Source organism: Lethenteron reissneri, chromosome 32 (assembly GCF_015708825.2).
Source record: "Lethenteron reissneri isolate LAM-NWPU_2019-01 chromosome 32, ASM1570882v1, whole genome shotgun sequence".
NCBI classification, from domain to species: Eukaryota; Metazoa; Chordata; class Hyperoartia; order Petromyzontiformes; family Petromyzontidae; genus Lethenteron; species Lethenteron reissneri.
In genome coordinates this window covers 661487-680028 of record NC_083810.1, presented here as the reverse complement: position 1 = coordinate 680028, position 18542 = coordinate 661487, and the positions used below count along the sequence as shown (strand labels likewise).

Sequence of the window (18542 nt, the reverse complement as noted above, 5' to 3'; positions counted from 1 at the left end):
TGGGTGTCGGCCACGTGCGGACACACGCCATCTTCTCCGGGACCGTAGCGATACCCGATTCACTCACTATGTGACCCAAATATTGAACCGATTTTTGGAGGAGGTGACACTTCTGTGGTTTAATTTTCAGGTCGGCTGCATGTATCTTAAGGAAAACAGCCCACAGTCGATCCAAATGTTCATCGAACGTACGACTGAAGACAATAATGTCGTCCAAATATATCAGGCACGAATCCCACTGGAGGCCCACTAAAACCAGCCCCATCAGCTTCTGAAACGTGGCCGGCATGGAGTGGAGGCCTATAGGGAGCCGGTTAAACTCGAACAACCCTTGCGGCATACGAAAGGCCATCTTGGGCTTGGAAGCCTCATTGAGCGGCAATTGCCAAAATCCCGATAGCAGTTCAGGGCGTCCAGGGAATCATCACTACGCAGCAAGGGGTATGCATCCGCAACGGAAACCTTATTGAGCTTGCGGAAATTAACACAAAACCGCAAGCTGCCATCGTGCTTCTTGACAAGCATAATCGGGGCGCCCCATGGACTGGTGGATGGTCAAATGATGTCCGCGGCCATCATCTCATCAACCGCCACATGAATGTGTTCCTTCTCAGCCGGGCTCAAGCGGTAAGGATTTTGCCGAATCGGGGCAGCATCGCCCGTATCAATATGGTGGATAAAAGGGACGTGCGGCCAATATCAAATTTACCCTTACTAAAAATGTCAGAAAATTCACGCAAGAGAGCACGCAGCTTCCCCCGTTGTCCCATAGATAAATCGCCGCACACAGAACAAATTATATCAATCTATCCCTCGTCCACATCCCGGGACCCTGCGAGCCTGAGCACCGACCCCGACACTTCCCACAACGTCCCTCTCTGGACGCGCTGACGAAGCATGTGCCAACACGGTACCCTCCTGGATGACCGTTGTGTCCGGCTCGGCATTACGAACCTGAATGAAAGGTTCTTGGTCCTAGGATACCAATGCCTGGGCTGCTACTAGCAATTAAGTTTATTGGAGGGCCCCAGAACAATACATCGAGTGGTTTTCGCAACTTGAGCGTCATTAACATTTGTGCGCCAGGCGGATTCCGCACTGTTCGGCACGCAATAGCCTGCACCTTCATGTTAGCGGAAGACATACGAGTTGGCGACGGAAGAAATGCAATACGCCGTCCCGACGGCAATTCCAGACAACCCTGATCAATACAAATCTTCAGGGGCATTTTGCCCAGAAAATCGGTCTTGAGCAAACACGGGACGACTAGGGCCATAGAAATCAAAATGTGGCCTGACAATTTGACATCGGCGATACACAATTCAGCCGTAATCCGTCCGATTATTTCCAATGATCCGCCATTGGCGGCAAAACACAGAGCATCCACAGGTTCCAAAACGTGACACCGGGGAGGTAAAATGTTATAGACAAGTTCAGAAATAATGGTGAAAGATGCGCCGGTATCACTCCACTCCCTCAATAAACCCGAGCACGGCTGATGAACCCGCGGCTGCCGCGACCACTCGAATGGCCAGCTCCGACCATTGATCCGGTCTGAGCGGGCACACGCAACGAACATGTCCCAACTCTCCCTGAACCCGCGCGCGACCCTGACCCAATCCGGACCCCCCGATGGGTGAAGTGAACCCCGGGGCCGAGTGTGGGGTGTGCCGTGACTCGCCTTATCAAGCAGGGAGTCGTAGGAAGGTGGACTCCCCGGTGGCCGCCGTCGAGGAACCCGACAGCCCGACTGGACGTGCCCCGGCAAGCCGCAGTTGTAGCAGACGACCCGGCCACTCCTGGACTGGGATGATGAAGACCTCGCCCGTTGCCGGGCGTCCCTCCGCCGATCGTCAACACCCCGATGGATGCCACCCCACTGGTTCAGTGAGCAGGCTCGGTCTCCGTGCAGGCCTCCGACTCTGCTGCGCCTGGATGCACCTGGCGACCCGGAGTGAAGACACCGCATCGTCCTCAGCGGGAAGCACAGTATGGAGGTCTTTCGAGACTCCCAGCTTCTTCTTGAGGACCAAAGCGTCAAGACCGTCATGGTCCATTTTAGGGAACGCGGCCTTCGCTAGCACCAAAAGAACGCTACAGTAGGCGAGAGCCGACTCACCCTCCCCTTTACGTCTTATGGCGAACTTTTGCCGGGTGTTCAGTAGAGGTTCAAAAACAGCCGCCATCTGGTCAAACGCCTGCATGAGGGTGGATCTGTCAGACGGCGGGATGGCGAGGAACGCCGCCAAGGCGTCGTTGTCGAGGGTGGCGGGCAGCGCTTTCAGTACCTCCGTCCACCCCGCCAAGTCGGCATTGGTGAGAAATCTCCACTTAAACGCTACCCAATCGCCCCTGGAAGCAACAAATTATTTAATGAAGGGCAGTCGGCGGCGGAGCGACGGGATGTCCATCGGTGAGGACAGCTCCGCTTCGAGCCTAGTGGGCTCCGCGCTCCACACCAGCGGTAAAATGGCGCAGCCGCGAGCGTGGGCTGCGTCGTCGACGTTCCCGCTCATTGTGAAATGGCGGCCGAGTTGCTCCGTCCAGATGACTCCGCCGCTCCCTCCTTCGCTGCAGCAGATAGAGGACACAGCTCGGTGAGGATCGAGACGCCATCTGAAGAAGCTCCGCAAGGCGACCGTGCGCATCTCTGACGAGCACCTCCAACGATGGTGAGGCGCCGCGCGCTCCGATGGCGCTCTGCTCCGCTGGCAACACCTCCGCTCCGTCGTCGGCGGCCGTGGGCGGAATCAGTTCTGCATTGTCTTCGTCGTCTGACGCCTGTGTATGAACTCTGCAATGTGTAGACATGACTCTCTACTGCTAGCTATTTGCCACTTCCGACACCAGTTGTAGCGAGTTAAACTGAGTCGCAGATGTTGTCTTGGGAGCAACACGTTTTGTTGAATTCTTAGCACAACATACTCCAGGCTATTAACACAACACACTCTCGGGTAAGTAACCACACTACGGCAGAACTAGACATGGTTCCACTATCCCGGTCTGGATTACAAGCTGGGTCCTGGACCGCGTGGCTGGAGGCTTCTTTAAGCTTGACGTGGATCTCCTGCCTCTCCAACAGGAAGAACCCCGAGCCCCTCCCGGGGCCCCCCTTATATTGGGCCAAGCTGGGGCTGGCTCCGCCTCTCGCCCCGCTCACCTTCTCGATCTCTCTCGTCCTTGCCCGAAGGCTCTCGAGAGTTCTTCTCGGACCATGTGACCACCCATTGGCCCCCTCCACCGGTGGCCCCCCTCCAGTATCATCTGGTCACTTGTCCCCAGGTTAGGCAGAGTATCATGCCCCCAACGTAACCCCAGCTGGCTGACACTCTCTTGCTCTCTCAACGGGAGCCCGCAATGCACGCTCTGCGTGGTGCCACCGCACTTAACCAGTGCTTACCCAAGCCCCCACTAGGGCTGGTACTACACCCCGTGTCCGTGGTGTACACACAACGGTATACATCCCGCCGTGGCCTCGCAAGCCCGGCACCACACAGTGACATTCGCAGTCACTACAAATGTAAGAAATTTGCTTGTAAATGTAAGATCGGAGAGAGCTCGGAAAGAGCCACTACCACATCGAGGAAAGTGAACAACGGTGGCTGTGTTTGTGAATGTAACTCAGAGTGTCGAAAATAACATAGGCAGGTAGGAAGGGAACATCACAGCCAGTTATGACCTAAACTGGTTAATAACATCCTTCCAATGATTGCTCAGTTTGTACCCATCTTCTCAGTTGAAATTATGTCTGTGTTTATATATCTGGATGGCTTCATGAACGAATCTCTGCTGATAGCCAGTGGGTTTGCAGAGTACCTTCGTATTGGCAAAATCAATTTCGCGTGTGCCCACTGCGTTAAAACAATGATCAACCACGTCTGTGGTATTGGTCCTACCGTATTTCAGATCTGCCTCATGTTCACGAAACCGGTTCGAGACATGTCGCTTAGTTTCCTCAATGTAACTGCCGCTGCAGACAAAGCTCAGTTTGTAGACACCGGGGTATTGCATGTCAGGGATCACATCCTTCACAGACGGGATCACATTACGAATTTTATGTAGTGTGTTGAATCGCACCTGGATCTTGTGTTTGCTCATGATTTTGGAAATCTTTTTGGTGACCCCTGCTATGTATAGCAAGGTGATGGTTTTGATGGGGTCCTCAGATGGTTCTTTCCCAACGGTTGGGGTGATAGCTTTACGGATTGTGTAGTCTGAAACACCCAATTAAATACATTCACTGTTTAGAGGCTCCCCATTTGAATATTCTGATAAAAATCAAGGAGCATGGTTAGACTGACAGCAAAGCGTGGAGACATTCCTGAGTACGGTATCCTTAGAGTTACAAAAATTACCCTGCACTTTACACAATTGTATTATGCATAGCAACATCAATCCTAAAAGAGGATTCAGACAGTAAGACTTTCCTGGGTAAAAAGTATATTAATAATATTAACATCAGTCACTCAGTCATGATTGGTTATACGGGTATCCCCAGATTTACGAAAGGGATACGTTTTTAAAAAATCGCACGTAAAACTAAATTTCGTGAATCCCAATGGCTTTACCCATAAAATTAATACTAAAAATGATGGACGTGCTTCGAACAGTCATTCAAACTCTTTTCCTCACCTAAAACATAATACACCTACACCACCTTCACCATATAAAAATTATAATAAAGAACACAAGTATTAAAACGATTGAATAATAACTAATTTAAAAAGTCACATTTTCAGGGAACTCGCCAAAAGATCTGATCCATGTTGGAATGACTGGCAAGGCGATGTGGAGGCGTTACTGTTGCACTGCAGGGACACCGTGACGCTGTTGTGGATTGATGACGACGCAGCCTCCCGGGTGGCTTCTTGTTTGATGATCTCTTGGCGTGTACCGAGTGAAATATCGTTCACGTGGAATTTGGGTTTTGGTAATCGAAAATTGTCCATAGTTTGGTAATTGCGTTCCCGCGAAATTTCGTAAACCGAACGTTCGTGAATCAAGGGATACCTCTTCTTGGTTCTTTCGGTAAAGTCACGTAGAAGGGAAGTAATAAAATAATACAAATAAAACATTATAAAATAAAATAATTCTCACGACGTTTCGGCTACAACGCAAGCAGCCGTTGTAGCCGGAACGTCGTGAGAATTATTTTATTTTATTATGTTTTATTTTTATTATTTTATTACTTCCCTTCTACGTGATTTTACTGAAAGAACCAAGAAGATGAATCCCTGCAGTCACGAAAGCTTTAAACCGAAACAAGGGATACCTGTTTGTGAACTTTAATTAAGGGTGATGTGCCACTTACTGATGCGAAGGTGAGAAGGTGCGAATTCAGTGGAGCAGAGTCAGTGGAGGAAACACGAGAAAGACGAAGGCAAATTAAGAGATGTTGTTAAAGGGCAGGTCAATTGGAGTGGAACCCTGTTACCAGTTTGTGTTTGTCGGTGCAGAGCCTCATTTGCAAGAGTGACCCGGGTCACCAACATGAGAAAAGCAAGAACATTAACAAGTACAACGATGAAGCTAATTGAATTAAGTGCAGTGTAATCACAGACATCAGAGCGGAGCTCATCTCCTGTCCACAGCCCAGAGCCGGCGGTGGAAACCCCAGCTGCCTATAACAAGTCCCTCCAACGGGTGACCACTGCTGACTTACCCACAAAATGGCACCCACTCCGTCTTCCCCCATAGGGGCAGGACAATGGGAGTTGGACCTTGTGACCGGTTTTGTGTTTGTTGGTGGGCAGGTCAATGGGAGATCGATCCGAGTGAGCTGAGCCTCCTGCAGGAGCTGGGGAGTGGGCAGTTTGGCGTGGTGCGTCTGGGCGTGTGGAAGCGCGTACGAGGCAACGTGGCCATCAAGATGCTGCACGAGGCCACCATGTCCGAAGACGACTTCGTTGAGGAGGCAAAGACCATGATGTGAGAGCGACAGGACTCGTCCCATGTTCACCCTTTCACAGCCAATGCATTAATCTCGACATGACCGTGCAGCCAACCACTGTTTTTAATGACAGTAATTCTGTAAGGTTTTTTTGGTAAATGCAACTTGTCAGTGCCTACCTTATTACAGATCAATTCAGACGTTATTGGTGACCCCATGCTCTTATGAATATTAACGTGAATCCTACAAAATCCCATCACAACGGAGAAACAAAAACAAATAGACAAAAAATATTTTTCCCGTATTCAAACGGCTTCATGCCGTATGGACCTGAAAACTCAATTTCGCTGTACAAGAATACGGGTAAACCGTATGGGTTGACAGGTATGTAAATATGAATTAACTAGCCTTTTGCCCTTCCAAGGACGGGTGTATTGCAGTAAATTTGAAACTTGCAAGCGAAAAGCAGACCGTGACGTGATATTCATTGGATTAATGCATGTGCAATTTGTAAGGGCGCGGTGACACAGACCTATTTCATTTTAAGGTTATAATCCCTTGTTCATTATGACGTCTTTATTTACTTTGATGTTTCAATAGTGTTATGGAGATCGCATGACGTGAGGGTTCTGCTTTTGTAGTGAGGGTTGTAAGTTGACGCCGAGGAGGGGGGAGGAGGCGCCTCGCCCCCGCATGTGGAGTGACGTTAATGGAGGGGGGGGGGTATCTATTTGGAGGACGTCACCTGTTCATGATTATTAATGACGGGGGCTGTTCGATGTAGAGTGACGTCACGAGCGTTAAGGACATTCCTGGGTGATTATATGAATTAACGGGACAGATCCTGGTCGTTCGTATGCGATATTTTTTATTTTCTCGACATTGCCACAAGGTGGCAGTAGTGACATCCTTAGTGTGCGGCCTACCAACGAAACTGGTAGGAACCACTTGGTTCCACCAGCCCACAGGGGATTATTGTGTCCGTCCGTCCGTCGTGCATCCAAAAATGGGAGGGGTGGGGCTGGGTGGAGAGGGGAGGGTGGGGAAAGGGCTGGGTGGGGAGGGGCTGGGAGGGGAGGGTGGGGAGGGGCTGGGTGGGGAGGATGGGGCTGGGTGGGGGGTGGGAGGGGTGGGGCTGGGTGGGGAGGGGCTGATCACCCCGTGGTGCCCTTATAAAACTCAACGTTTAACCTACTCACGCCGGCTTGTGCCCGCCCTCACAGTCGGCCATATTTTCGGAATACACCACGCCGCCGTTGACCCTGGCCATTGACCGAGAAACGCAACTTTCCTACCAGCTCCCTCCGCAGGAATGTGTTTATTAACTCACGTGAACGAAAACTCAGCTCCGTGTATTTTTTATTTTAGCAGGTAAGACTCACTCCACTGAGCTATGTACCTCTTTGCCAGAAGCGACCTGCCCACAAATGATAGCTTACCGAAGTGGCTTATCATGTGGGAATTTATGGGAGCAGCCAAATGCTCTTAACCAGTGGTTCTTAACCTGGGGTGCACGCACGCACCCGCTGTGGGTGCGAGATGCCCATTCTGGGGGTGCGAGACATGCCAGATTTTTTTAGAAGATAAATAATCGAAAACGCAAATTAAACACGGGCACGTAACTACAACTACATTGTTTTTTTAATCAAATGTATGTATTTATTAACGTTTAAAATTGTTTAACGATAGAACCAAAGTGTTGCAAGGCTGCAGTAAAGGTTAATAGCCGCTTGAGTTCGAGAGATTATCCACACCCCGACGCCGGCTCGGCTCGAGCGATCGTTGGCCCCCCGCCGCGGTGATACGCGACGCGGCCCTCCTCGTCTTTGTGCCGCCAGGAGGCTGTGGCACCCCAAGCTCGTGCACTTCTACGGGGTGAGCTGCCGCAAGAGGCCCTTCCTGCTCGTCACCGAGTACATGGAGGCCGGCAACCTGGAGAGCTTCGTGCGGGAGCGGCGCGGCGCCAACTCGGCCTCGCAGCTCCTGCAGATGTGCGCGGATGTGTGCGAGGCCATGGCCTACCTGGAGAGGGAGAGCTTCCTGCACAGGGACCTGGTCGGTTCTGCCCCCCTTCCCCTCCCCCCCACGGCATCAATAGCTCTCGCAGCTATTGTTACTTTTATTGGGATTATTACAGGACGACTCCAGTCATCCGCCAACTCTCCAACACCGTTTTTGTCGTTGTTGCAGATAAGAGGAGTTGTGTGGAAAATTAATCCTATTATTCGCAGGAGTATCCACAAATACCCCACGCATAAGAGGAGTAACATCGCAGATAACCCAACGGATAATAGGATCTGTGGTATTGTGCTCTCATATCAATGCGGAAGAGAGGAGTTCTGGAGTGATTTTCCGATGGAAAGCCTGTCCCTGCCATAGGAATGTGGATTTTCTCCAACTAGCATGACATTTTTGTTGTTGTTGATAATTTGTACTGTTTCAAGTAAACTAGCCTTATTTGATATTGAAATTAATACTTGAGATATCTATCCAAAAACATGTATTTAATTCACGGTGACATGATCGCTTGTGAGAGCAGCACACTGGGTGCTGGTGCTTAAGCCAAAATATAAAATCTTAAAATGACCTGCACTCAGCCGTCGCTATGGTCGACTGCACTTTGCTTAACCAGGTGAGCACTTTGCTTAACCAGGTGAGCACTTTGCAAGAGTGAACCTGGGTCACCAAAAGGACAAAAACGTGGAAAAAAGTACAACAGTGATCCAAATAGAAAACAACCAAATCGACATTTGAGCAAGGAAAACTGCCTTACGGAATAAATACAAAATAGTACACAAACATAAGCGATATTAAATAAAATTGCATTCTCCAGTATAAAAATTTGGCTCAGATAAATTACCTTTAAAAAACAATCATAGTAAATTGATCTTCTTGGTTCTTTCGGTAAAGTCACCTAGAAGGGAAATAATAAAATAATAAAAATAAAACATTATAAAATAATTCTCACGACGTTTCGGCCACAACGCAAGCAGCCGTCCTCAGGTGAAGAACAGGTCTGTCGAAATTTTATTATTTCCCTTCTACGTGACTTTACCGAAAGAACCAAGAAGATGAATCCCTGCAGTCACGAAAGCTTTAAATCGAAATAGTAAATTGATTTACTGGAACGTCAACATACATTTAGGGTGATAATATGTCAAAATACACCTCCACAAGTAACATACAGTAAGGAACTTCCTCTACTTACGAACGAGTTAGGTTGGAGAGATCTGTTCGTAAATCGATTTGTTCGTAAGTACAACTTTACTTTTATTGATTCCAAACATGGTGTACGGCGTGTACACTAAACACTGGGAATGGCTTTAAAAGTTGTACAATCTCCTATAGATGCCATTAGTTCTTCACGTTCTGCAGATGTAAATGCCACCACCGCCATCTATTACGCGACGGTTGAACTTACGACTCTCGGTCCGTACAGGTAACTGGACATACGGACAGGTTTGTTCCTATTTCTAAAAGTTCGTAAGTCGAATGTTCGTACGTAGAGGAGTCCCTCCCTGTATGTGGCAAAGTCACCTCGATGAGCATCGTATCCACCGTGTCCACGGTGTCTCTGGCACGCACGAGCGAGCTTCAAGGGCTCTCGTGTATCAACTCCAAGCTCGTGGACTTCCGTGTGCTGCTGCCGTATGTCCCAGGCCGCTCGGAACTGCCTGGTGAACGCACAGGGGACGGTGAAAGTGTCCGACTTCGGCATGAGCAGGTGAGGCGTGATAGACGATTGGAACAAAAAAATGCAAAGACAGAGACCCCCCCGTATAGCCTTAACAACGATTGGGACAAGTGCTGTTAGCGAGCAGTATGAATTGCGGCAAGGCATACACAGGGTTGGATGGCCAGTTCCATGCCCAGCCACCTTTGTCTCCCCAGTTCTGATGTTTACACACTGCACCAGATACTTATTTGAGGCTAAGTCGACCTAGGAGAGGCCCAGGGCCGGTTCAAATAATTATTATAGTCACTGATGTTGGGGGTGTGAAGGAATCGAACTCGGGTTGCCGGGTTCGCAGTGCGTGGAGCTAACTGCTGCCCACCTCTACAGTGCATCTGTAATCCAGTGCAAAAAACCGGAAGCAATACATTTCAAAGATAATGCGTACATTATCAGAAAGTGTTTGTTTGCATATTTTGCCACAAGTATGTGTGGTTAATGCAGACTTTATGCCTTGCAAAATGAATTTATGTGCTGTTTGAACATCTTAACACCTGTTTTATTGCCAGAAAGGGTAAAACCTATTATTTTCATCATACTGCCAAAAAGGTCTCATATATATAACTGCCCGACCCTAGCTATAAGTGTTCTAATACTTGCATTGTCTTTGTACTGTTCGCATTTTGGCGTTCTCTGGTCTGACACTCGGCCATAAAGAAGGATGTCTCTGGTGTAGGCCAATCAATTAAAAAACAACGCATACATAAAATCAGTGTTTGTTTGCATGTTTTTCCACAAGTACGTGGATGGTTAATGTAAACTTGATGCATTGTAAAAGGTATTCATTTGGTGTTTGAACATCTTAACACCTCCTGTTTTATTGCTAGAAAGGGTAAAATATACTCATATTCGTCATTAATAAACATCTTTAATAAACTCGCAAAACCCGTCCATCCAGTTCACCATGGAATTTGACAGAACTCTCCCATTTCTGGATCTTCTGCTCGGGCGCGGCCGAAATGGTAAAATAACATCATGTTTCCTGAAAGAAAAAGCACACTGACGTCAATCTGAATGCAGTCACATCATACTATAAATATCCTCATGATAAGCCACTTTGCTGAGCTATCATTTGTGGCCAGGTCGCTTGTGAGAAAGGGCTATATAGCTCAGTGGAGTGGGTCTTACCTGGTAAAATAAAATAAAAATGTTTGTGACGTAGCAGTAGGGAGTGGTGTGGTGCACAGTGGGATGGGGTGTGGTGCACAGTGGGAGGGGGTGTGGTGCACAGTGGGAGGGGGTGTGGTGCACAGTGGGATGGGGTGTGGTGCACAGTGGGATGGGGTGTGGTGCACAGTGGGATGTTGACACGCAGCAGTGGGATGGGGTGTGGCGTGAGCGGTGTCTCGGGGCGCGTGGCACAACGCCGCTGCTACTGCTGTTGACTGCCGGTCGAGTTGCCCTCGAAAGAGAGCTTCTTAGCTCAATGGGCTTTACTCGTGGGGGGGGGGGTGGGGTACACTTCTGAGCTTCTGAAACTTGTGAACGTGGGCTGTGATTGTGCGGCAGGTACGTGCTGGACGATCAGTACACCAGTTCCTCTGGCACCAAGTTCCCCGTGCGCTGGTCACCTCCCGAGGTCTTCCTCAACAACAAGTTCAGCAGCAAGTCGGACGTGTGGGCCTTCGGTAAACGGTCCACTTGACGCCACTGGAAACTACATAGATGACGGTGAAGGAGCTGACATCCTCAGCAACGAATGGGATTCCCTACTGTTCATGGTTATAGTGAGTCCAACTGAGTCGCAGACGTTGTCTTGGGAGCTACACGTTTTATTTAACTCTTAGCACAAGATACTCCAGGCTATTGACACAACATACTTTCCGGTGGTGACCACCCAGCTAACCACGCTACGGCGGAACTAGACACGGTTCCGCTATCCCGGTCCGGACCGCAAGCTGTGTCCCGGACCGCGTGGCTGGAGGCTTCTTCAAGCTTGACGTGGATCTCCTGCCTCTCCAACAGTAAGAACCCCGAGCCCCTCCCGGGGCCCCCCTTATATTGGGCCAAGCTGGGGCTGGCTCCGCCTCTCGCCCCGCCCACCTTCTCGATCTCTCTCGCTCTTGCCTGAAGCCTCTCGAGAGTTCTTCTCGGACCATGTGACCACCCATTGGCCCCCTCCACCGGTGCCCCCCCTCCAGTATCATCTGTTCACTTGTCCCCAGGTCAGCCAGAGTGTCATGCCCCCAACGTAACCCCAGCTGGCTGACACTCTCTTGCTCTCTCAACGGGAGCCCGCAATGCACTGCTGTGCGTGGTGCCACCGCACTTAACCAGCGCTCACCCAAGCCCTCACTAGGGCTGGTACTACACCCCATGTTCGGGGTGTATACACAACAGTAGACATCCTGCCGTGGCCTCGCAAGCCCGGCACCACACAGTGACATTCCCAGTCACTACATGATTATTACGCTTGTTCACCCAGGAAGTTTTCACTGATTCTCAACACTCTTTTTAAGGAGGGTCCTGTTAGGTTTCGGCCATAGGGGGTGACGGTACCTGTTTGTTTGCCAATTAAAACATTGGTGAATATTTTTGTTTGTTTGTCAACTTTGGATCATGAGGCGAGCACACTGTAGCCTATTATTTGAATGACATCATGAGATCTTTAAGGTCCACTCTGAAGTTGATGGCGAGTAGTATTCATGATTCATACACCCGCAGTATTTACAAGGGTGGCCTGCTGGATTCGAACTGCAAACCTCTGCAACAAGTGGTCCACGTGCTATGGCTGAGCCATGTCAATAAATATAAGCAGGCCTTGCTAAATGTAAAATAATACAAGATATGTATGCTTATAAGTGGCCTTTGTGAATGTTGTAATGCAGTACAATATATGAAAGGGCTTTGATAACCTCTCGTTTGGTTTGTGACTGTAAGCAAGACATGGAAGATATGCCGACCACTTCAAGTACTTGTGTAATGGAACTCAAACGTGTGTTAGATGATAGATTAGACATCAGTGGTTTGAGGTAAGGACTGGCTGCCAGTGGTTAGGGGTGGGGCTTTTGGCGCTTAATCACAAGTGTCAGCGGAACTGCATTTTGGTAGCTACAACATTGCACATATGTTGTGCCTATAAGCATCCAGACCTCGTGAAGCACGTTGTAACGTATTATTTTGTTACACAGTTGCTAAGCACAGGCCCAAAATGTCAAGCAGCCAGGAACAAAGAGGACTATCAAAGTAAGAATCAACACGTGTCTTGAATGGAGCGAGATTATACGGAACGGCTTGGGAAATCAGACAATGGGAGGGAATTCCAAAGTGGAGCAGTGCGAGGCAAGAAGCATGAAGAGAATGTTGCAACCGGCAATGTGGTGAGCAAGTAGGTGAGTGGGTGAGTGGGTGTGTACTTGTGACCTACAGTGTCGTGAGTGAACACAGTACGGATGTAACAAACAGTCAGTCTGGTTGACCAAGTTCTCAACATGGGTGGAGGAATCAGTGTGAAGTTCACGGGAGCAGTGACCATGGTAGTAGCAATAGCAGAGTGACAAGGTGGCGACCGACTGCTGTCCTGTGCTCCCGACTGTCGCAGGGATACTCATGTGGGAGGTGTTCTCGGAGGGGATGCTTCCGTACGATCCGTGGAGCAACAGTAACGTTGTGGAGCAGGTGCAGGCCGGGTACCGTCTCTACCGGCCCGAGCGTGCAACCCAGCCTGTGCACCTTATCATGCACAGCTGCTGGCACGAGGTATGCAATGCCGCACTCGCTCGCCACGTTGTATCATCACCGCGATGTGCGGTCCTGGCTATTGGCCTTGCCCATGACCACCACCTTTGCGTTTCCACGAAAATGAGATTCTATCTGGTCGAAAAGCATTACTCTGAACCTCCCGCTGTATTGACTCTGCAACACCAAAGAATAATTATCTTCGTTGTGGAGAATATAAGTAACATAATAAATAAGTAGACAATGTCTTGTTCACATATCTGTCCCTCCACAAAAAAGTATTTCATTACAAATCCAATCAGCCACGCGGCCTCCTGGCAATGTGTAATCACGCTAGCGCAACTATTTAACAAACTATATATATATTTTAAACTAGATACGAAGCTTTCGTTACTGCAGGAATTTCTCGTTGGTTCTTTCGGTAAAGTCACGTAGAAAATAAAATAATAATAGAATACGACGTTTCAGTTTCAACACAAGCAACCATCATCAGGTAAGATTGAATGATAAAACACAGACACGGGAACAGCATAGGCACCCTGGACACCCTTATACACCAGATATGTTTCATCTAAAATAATTTTCCAGGTGATACATATTTGTTCAATATTTGTATTCAACATTCTCCCTCACATCATAAATTGACGGTACAGATTCAACATTCTGACGTTCCGGGCGGTGGCTCCATGTGGCATGGCGGTGTCAAGCCGCTGTCCCACCACACCCGGCTCCTCAGAGCAGGCGGGGTAGAGAGGCTTTCTCTGGGGGAGAGGGGGTGGGGGGGAGTTGGCCGGTCATTGCCGTTCTGGGTTGAGGTGGTGAAGACTGCGCTACCGTTTGGAAATAAACCCCATGCTCATGTTGTATTCTTCTTCCTTGTTTCTGAGATTATAGCTCAGATGCTCCATGACCGAGATTGGGCTTAATGAATTTAGCTGTTGAGTAAGGGAGGGGGATTCGTGATTATTCGACGTATCAAATATGGTGTCCTAGCTGCTATATTGAAAGTCTTTAAAACGTTCTGTTCTCGGGTCAGCCTCACGGGGTAGTTTCGATACTGATATTGACAGATGTATTGTTTATTTTATTGAAAACTCCCATTATATGTTCCTATAATTCAGCAATAGTCAGACATGCCAAGAAAGCATGTTCGTAATCTTGTATTCTTCCCCGGAGTCACCTCAGGCAGTCCAGAGATAAGGCTGTACCAAATTTGGCCCTCTTCTGGTTGGTCATGTAGGCCCTGTGTAGGAATTTGAATTGGATATATCTGGTCCCTTGGGAAGTGGATTTCCAAATCTGGGTCTATGTCTGGTTGGGGACTGGTCGATTCACTATTTGCTTGCACAGTGCTCGGGTCTGAGATCGTCCACGTTTCGCCCTGAGAGTAGAAGCTGGTATGCCTTAGATAGTTTGTATCTCTCTTTATCCAACTGGAGCCATTTTATTATTGCAGGTGGAGGTGCAATCAGATCTTTTCGTCTAGCTATGATGATTATGTCCCGAATCTGGAGATACCATACAACTGAACGTTTGGGAGGTTGTGCCTGGATCGAATGGATTAGAATTTGTCAATGTGGCCACTTTCTGCCAGGAGGTCTCCTACTCTATGAATTTGGGCCGCTTTCGAATCAGGCCATCTGATCCCTGGTTTCCAACTTGAAGTGCCGAATTAAGGGGAGTTGTAGTGGAGTACTCTTGGGATCTGGGTGAGTCTGTTTTTGCACAGCATGGTGTTAATCCTCTAGCAGTGTTTTGTGCCCTTGGGCTTATCCTGGCAGTATGAGTGAGCGAGACCTTCCAGATTTCATGGCGATACTGAGGCCTTTCCCAAGATTGCATACCATCCTTCATGGTATACAAGCCAACTGCAAGGTAGTATTTTCGAAAATCCGGTGGCGCAAGTCCTCTCTCACTTCTTCTATGGGTTAGGATTTGGTAACTTATTCTAGAGGGACTGTCATTCCAGACGAGATGTGGGAGTGTGATTTCAAAATAAAGATTTGGGGGATCTGAGTTGCAATAATTCTCAGGTGGTATAATATCTTCAGAAGGGTCTTCAGTTTAGTCAAGTGCACTCTGTTATGAAGAGACAACGGGATATCATTCCTCGCTGCCAGGGAGGTTTGGATCTCTTGGAGTAGAGGGGGGAAGTTCACTAGAAATAAGGTCACTCAGCTGACTGGATGATGACTCCGAGATATTTCATTCTCTGATGACACCATTTGAAAGGGGACAATGCTATTGGGAGGACCTGGGAATCTGGGAAATTGGGAATTATTTCTGATTTGTTTATATTTAGCTTATATCCCACCACCTCTCCATATTTATTCATTTCCTTCAAGAGGATGGGAATTGAGGTTTCTGGATCGGTGATGGTTAGTAGAATGTCATCTGCATAGAAATGTATATGTTTTTATCGGTCTCTGTAGGATAGCTCTTTGATCTATGTTTTTTCGGCCAAGGGGCTGTGTGGTTCGTGTGAACCGGTGGGGGGGGGGGGGGTAAGGGGCAGCCCTGCCACTTACCATGCGTGAGAGTGCGAACTTTCCTGATACAATTCTATTGGTGGAGGACCGTTGCTCAGGGGGCCAAGTACAACAGCTGGCACTGCTTGACAAATTGGGTCGGTATCCATATTTCTTCAATGGTGCTGAAGAGGAACCTCCATTCTACCGTGTCGAATGCCTTTTCGCCGTCAAGGGTAATAGCGTAGGATTTTTTTCTGATTTTTGTGACGCTAACAGCATCGACCAAGGTCCTCATGTTATCTGCGGAGTCCTTACCCCTGATAAAACCCATCTGGGTTTCCCCAATGATGCTTCACAGAGCCTTCTCCAGTCTTTTTGCAAGCACCTTCGCATATATTTTATAATTTGCATTGAGCAGGGAGATTGGCCTGTAACCAACTATATTCTCCTGAGCTGCTCCTGGTTTGTGGACCACCATAATTCTTGCTTCCCTCAGAGTCCGGCAGCTTTCCATGCAGTTCTGCCTCGTTCAGGGTGTTTAGTAGGTGGGACACAATGGGGGTCTCAATATTCTTGTATAATTCCATAGTTATGCCATCAGGTCCTGGCGCTTTGCCAGGTTCAAGCTCATTGAGAGCTTCCATGAGTACTTGAAGAGTGATGAGTCTTTCTAATTCTGGCTTCAGTATGGGAGGGAGATGGGGAGTCCTACTTTCTATAGTTATGATTCTATGGTTTGTGATGTAGGCTGTATATAAGTGTACAATAGTATTCCCTGAAAGTTTCATTGATGGTAAGGCTGTAGTGCTCAGGATGTTAGTCCTGGTTTGGATGGTGTGTATATAAACAGTCGGGAAGGTCTGGTCGTGAGATATCTTATCTAGCTCCTTTCTTGCTTGACAGATCTCACCCATCCCCTTACCTTGGGATTTCTTAAAAACTGCTTTTTGTGTTTAGTTTGTTGTCCTTCCCTCGCACCTCCGATTGGAATGGATGGCTACATACTGTGCAAAAGAAGTCCAACATACATACATAGTCGTAGTGGAGCTGCCTGAGCCTATTCTCTATCCCCTGCATCCTCTGTCCCCTTTCTTTCCTGAGCCACGCGCCCCTTGCTATAAAGAACCCTCTCTGAAGTAGGCTTTCAGGGCGGTCCCACACCACCAATGGCAATGTGGGAGGAGATGCACTTAGGTGAATTTACACGAAGGATCCTATTTCATCTGATATTTTTTCAACCGTTTCTTTATCCCAAAGCATGGTTCCATCTAGGGCCCACATCCAGCGTCTCAGCTCATCCAGGTCCAATAGCGGTTGTGTAAGGACTGGGGCATGATCAAAGAGTTCGAAGTCCAGCATTTTCACTTTCGTGACTGAGGAGAGGAGGGTGTTTGACAACAGAAAGTAATCTATTCTTGATAACGTTGCTTGTGCCCGAGACACGTGGGTGTCATCTCTCTCCCTGATTCCAGGTTAAATATTTTAATTACAAATAAATCTGTCATTTCTAAATGAAATTGGATGTTTGTTTTTATATTTCAGAGACCTGAAGAACGCCCTTCGTTTCAAAGTCTTCTGGAGTCCATTCAGCACCAGCTTAAGTGATAAGGGGTTGTGATTTATGGCATACAGCAGTTTTTACTGCAAGAGTTAAAACATTAAAGACAGTGGATGTATTGTATTCATGGTGACATCAATCACTATAGCCATGATGATGTCACGATTTTTTTTATTATTGTATTCAATTGGCCTGTAAATTACTTACAAGGAATTAACACAGGAGTTAGCGAGTGCCAATGGGAATTAGAATATCGAACATCTACTCGATGCGAGCTCATATAGAGGGTCACCTATGCTGACCGTACAGAGAAAAGGAATCAAAACACTTACCATTGTGTCTACACGAAGCATTGCATCGCGTTCCATGTGTGGTACGTCTAACCTGTTTTTTTATTGTAAATATTCTTGAATATCACTGCTCTGTAAAAGTTACAATATATTTAATAAAATAATTCTCAAAAACATGTACCTCTGTGTTGGCCTGTCATTTCAGTTGGGGTATTGTCACCGAAGTTTAAAGCAGGGCTCGTAAAATCAAATATATGTATTGCATGTAAACAGATTACCAACACAACAGAACTGAACGTGTTGCCGTTTTATCAGACCACCAACTGACACAGTTGAAAAAATGTGGCTGTTCCAAAAGGAAGCAGCGAAAGACAACTGTAGACTGGTTTTGTCTTCATGACTCATCAGTACAGTACGGTCGTCAATGTGAGCGGGTTCCAACCGTGCAAATGTTAAGCCCTCGCCACATGGCACTTCCTGAGTCTGATGGCAGTGGCACACATTGGCGACTGGGCTGTACCGATGAGTGCCGAGGGTGAAACTGGTTCACAGTTGTCGGTTGTGTCCAGTAATGACTCGCCTATGGTTGATTCAAAATTGATCTTTTGACATCATGGATTTTATTGACTTTCTGGATTTTCCTTAAGCTTGGTGTAGTTTCAAGCAATATGTAGGGACGTGAGTGGCGTCCCGAGAGGGTGTACGCGGAAAGCACTCGCGATTTATATGAGTGCGGGTACGTACCTCTGCAGGGAGTTGACGGAGACGTCGCGGGAAGTGCGCCCTGCCTGGACGTGCCGGCTCAAGGTAGTTAAGGGGACCCGGGTGTGAGGGCCCGGGGACATGAGACGCTGGCCCCCATTCCTCTCAATAGACCGAGCAGGAGACGTGGCCGGGGGCAGCCCGGGGCGAGGCTCGGGGG

The 18542-nt window shown here is 48.1% G+C and overlaps 1 protein-coding gene across 1 annotated transcript in view; it reads left to right on the top strand.

Annotated features, from left to right (window-relative positions):
• Window positions 1–17800, top strand: part of LOC133350126 (tyrosine-protein kinase BTK-like) — a 55207-nt gene extending 37407 nt beyond the window's left edge. Inside the window, exons 9-14 of the mRNA XM_061564154.1 lie at window positions 5754–5928; window positions 7729–7945; window positions 9550–9614; window positions 11133–11251; window positions 13165–13322; window positions 17315–17800. Of these exons, the coding sequence (XP_061420138.1) occupies window positions 5754–5928; window positions 7729–7945; window positions 9550–9614; window positions 11133–11251; window positions 13165–13322; window positions 17315–17377 (797 nt within the window). The 3' untranslated portion in view covers window positions 17378–17800. The remainder of the gene's footprint in view (window positions 1–5753; window positions 5929–7728; window positions 7946–9549; window positions 9615–11132; window positions 11252–13164; window positions 13323–17314) is intronic.
• The last annotated feature ends 742 nt before the right edge of the window (window positions 17801–18542 follow it).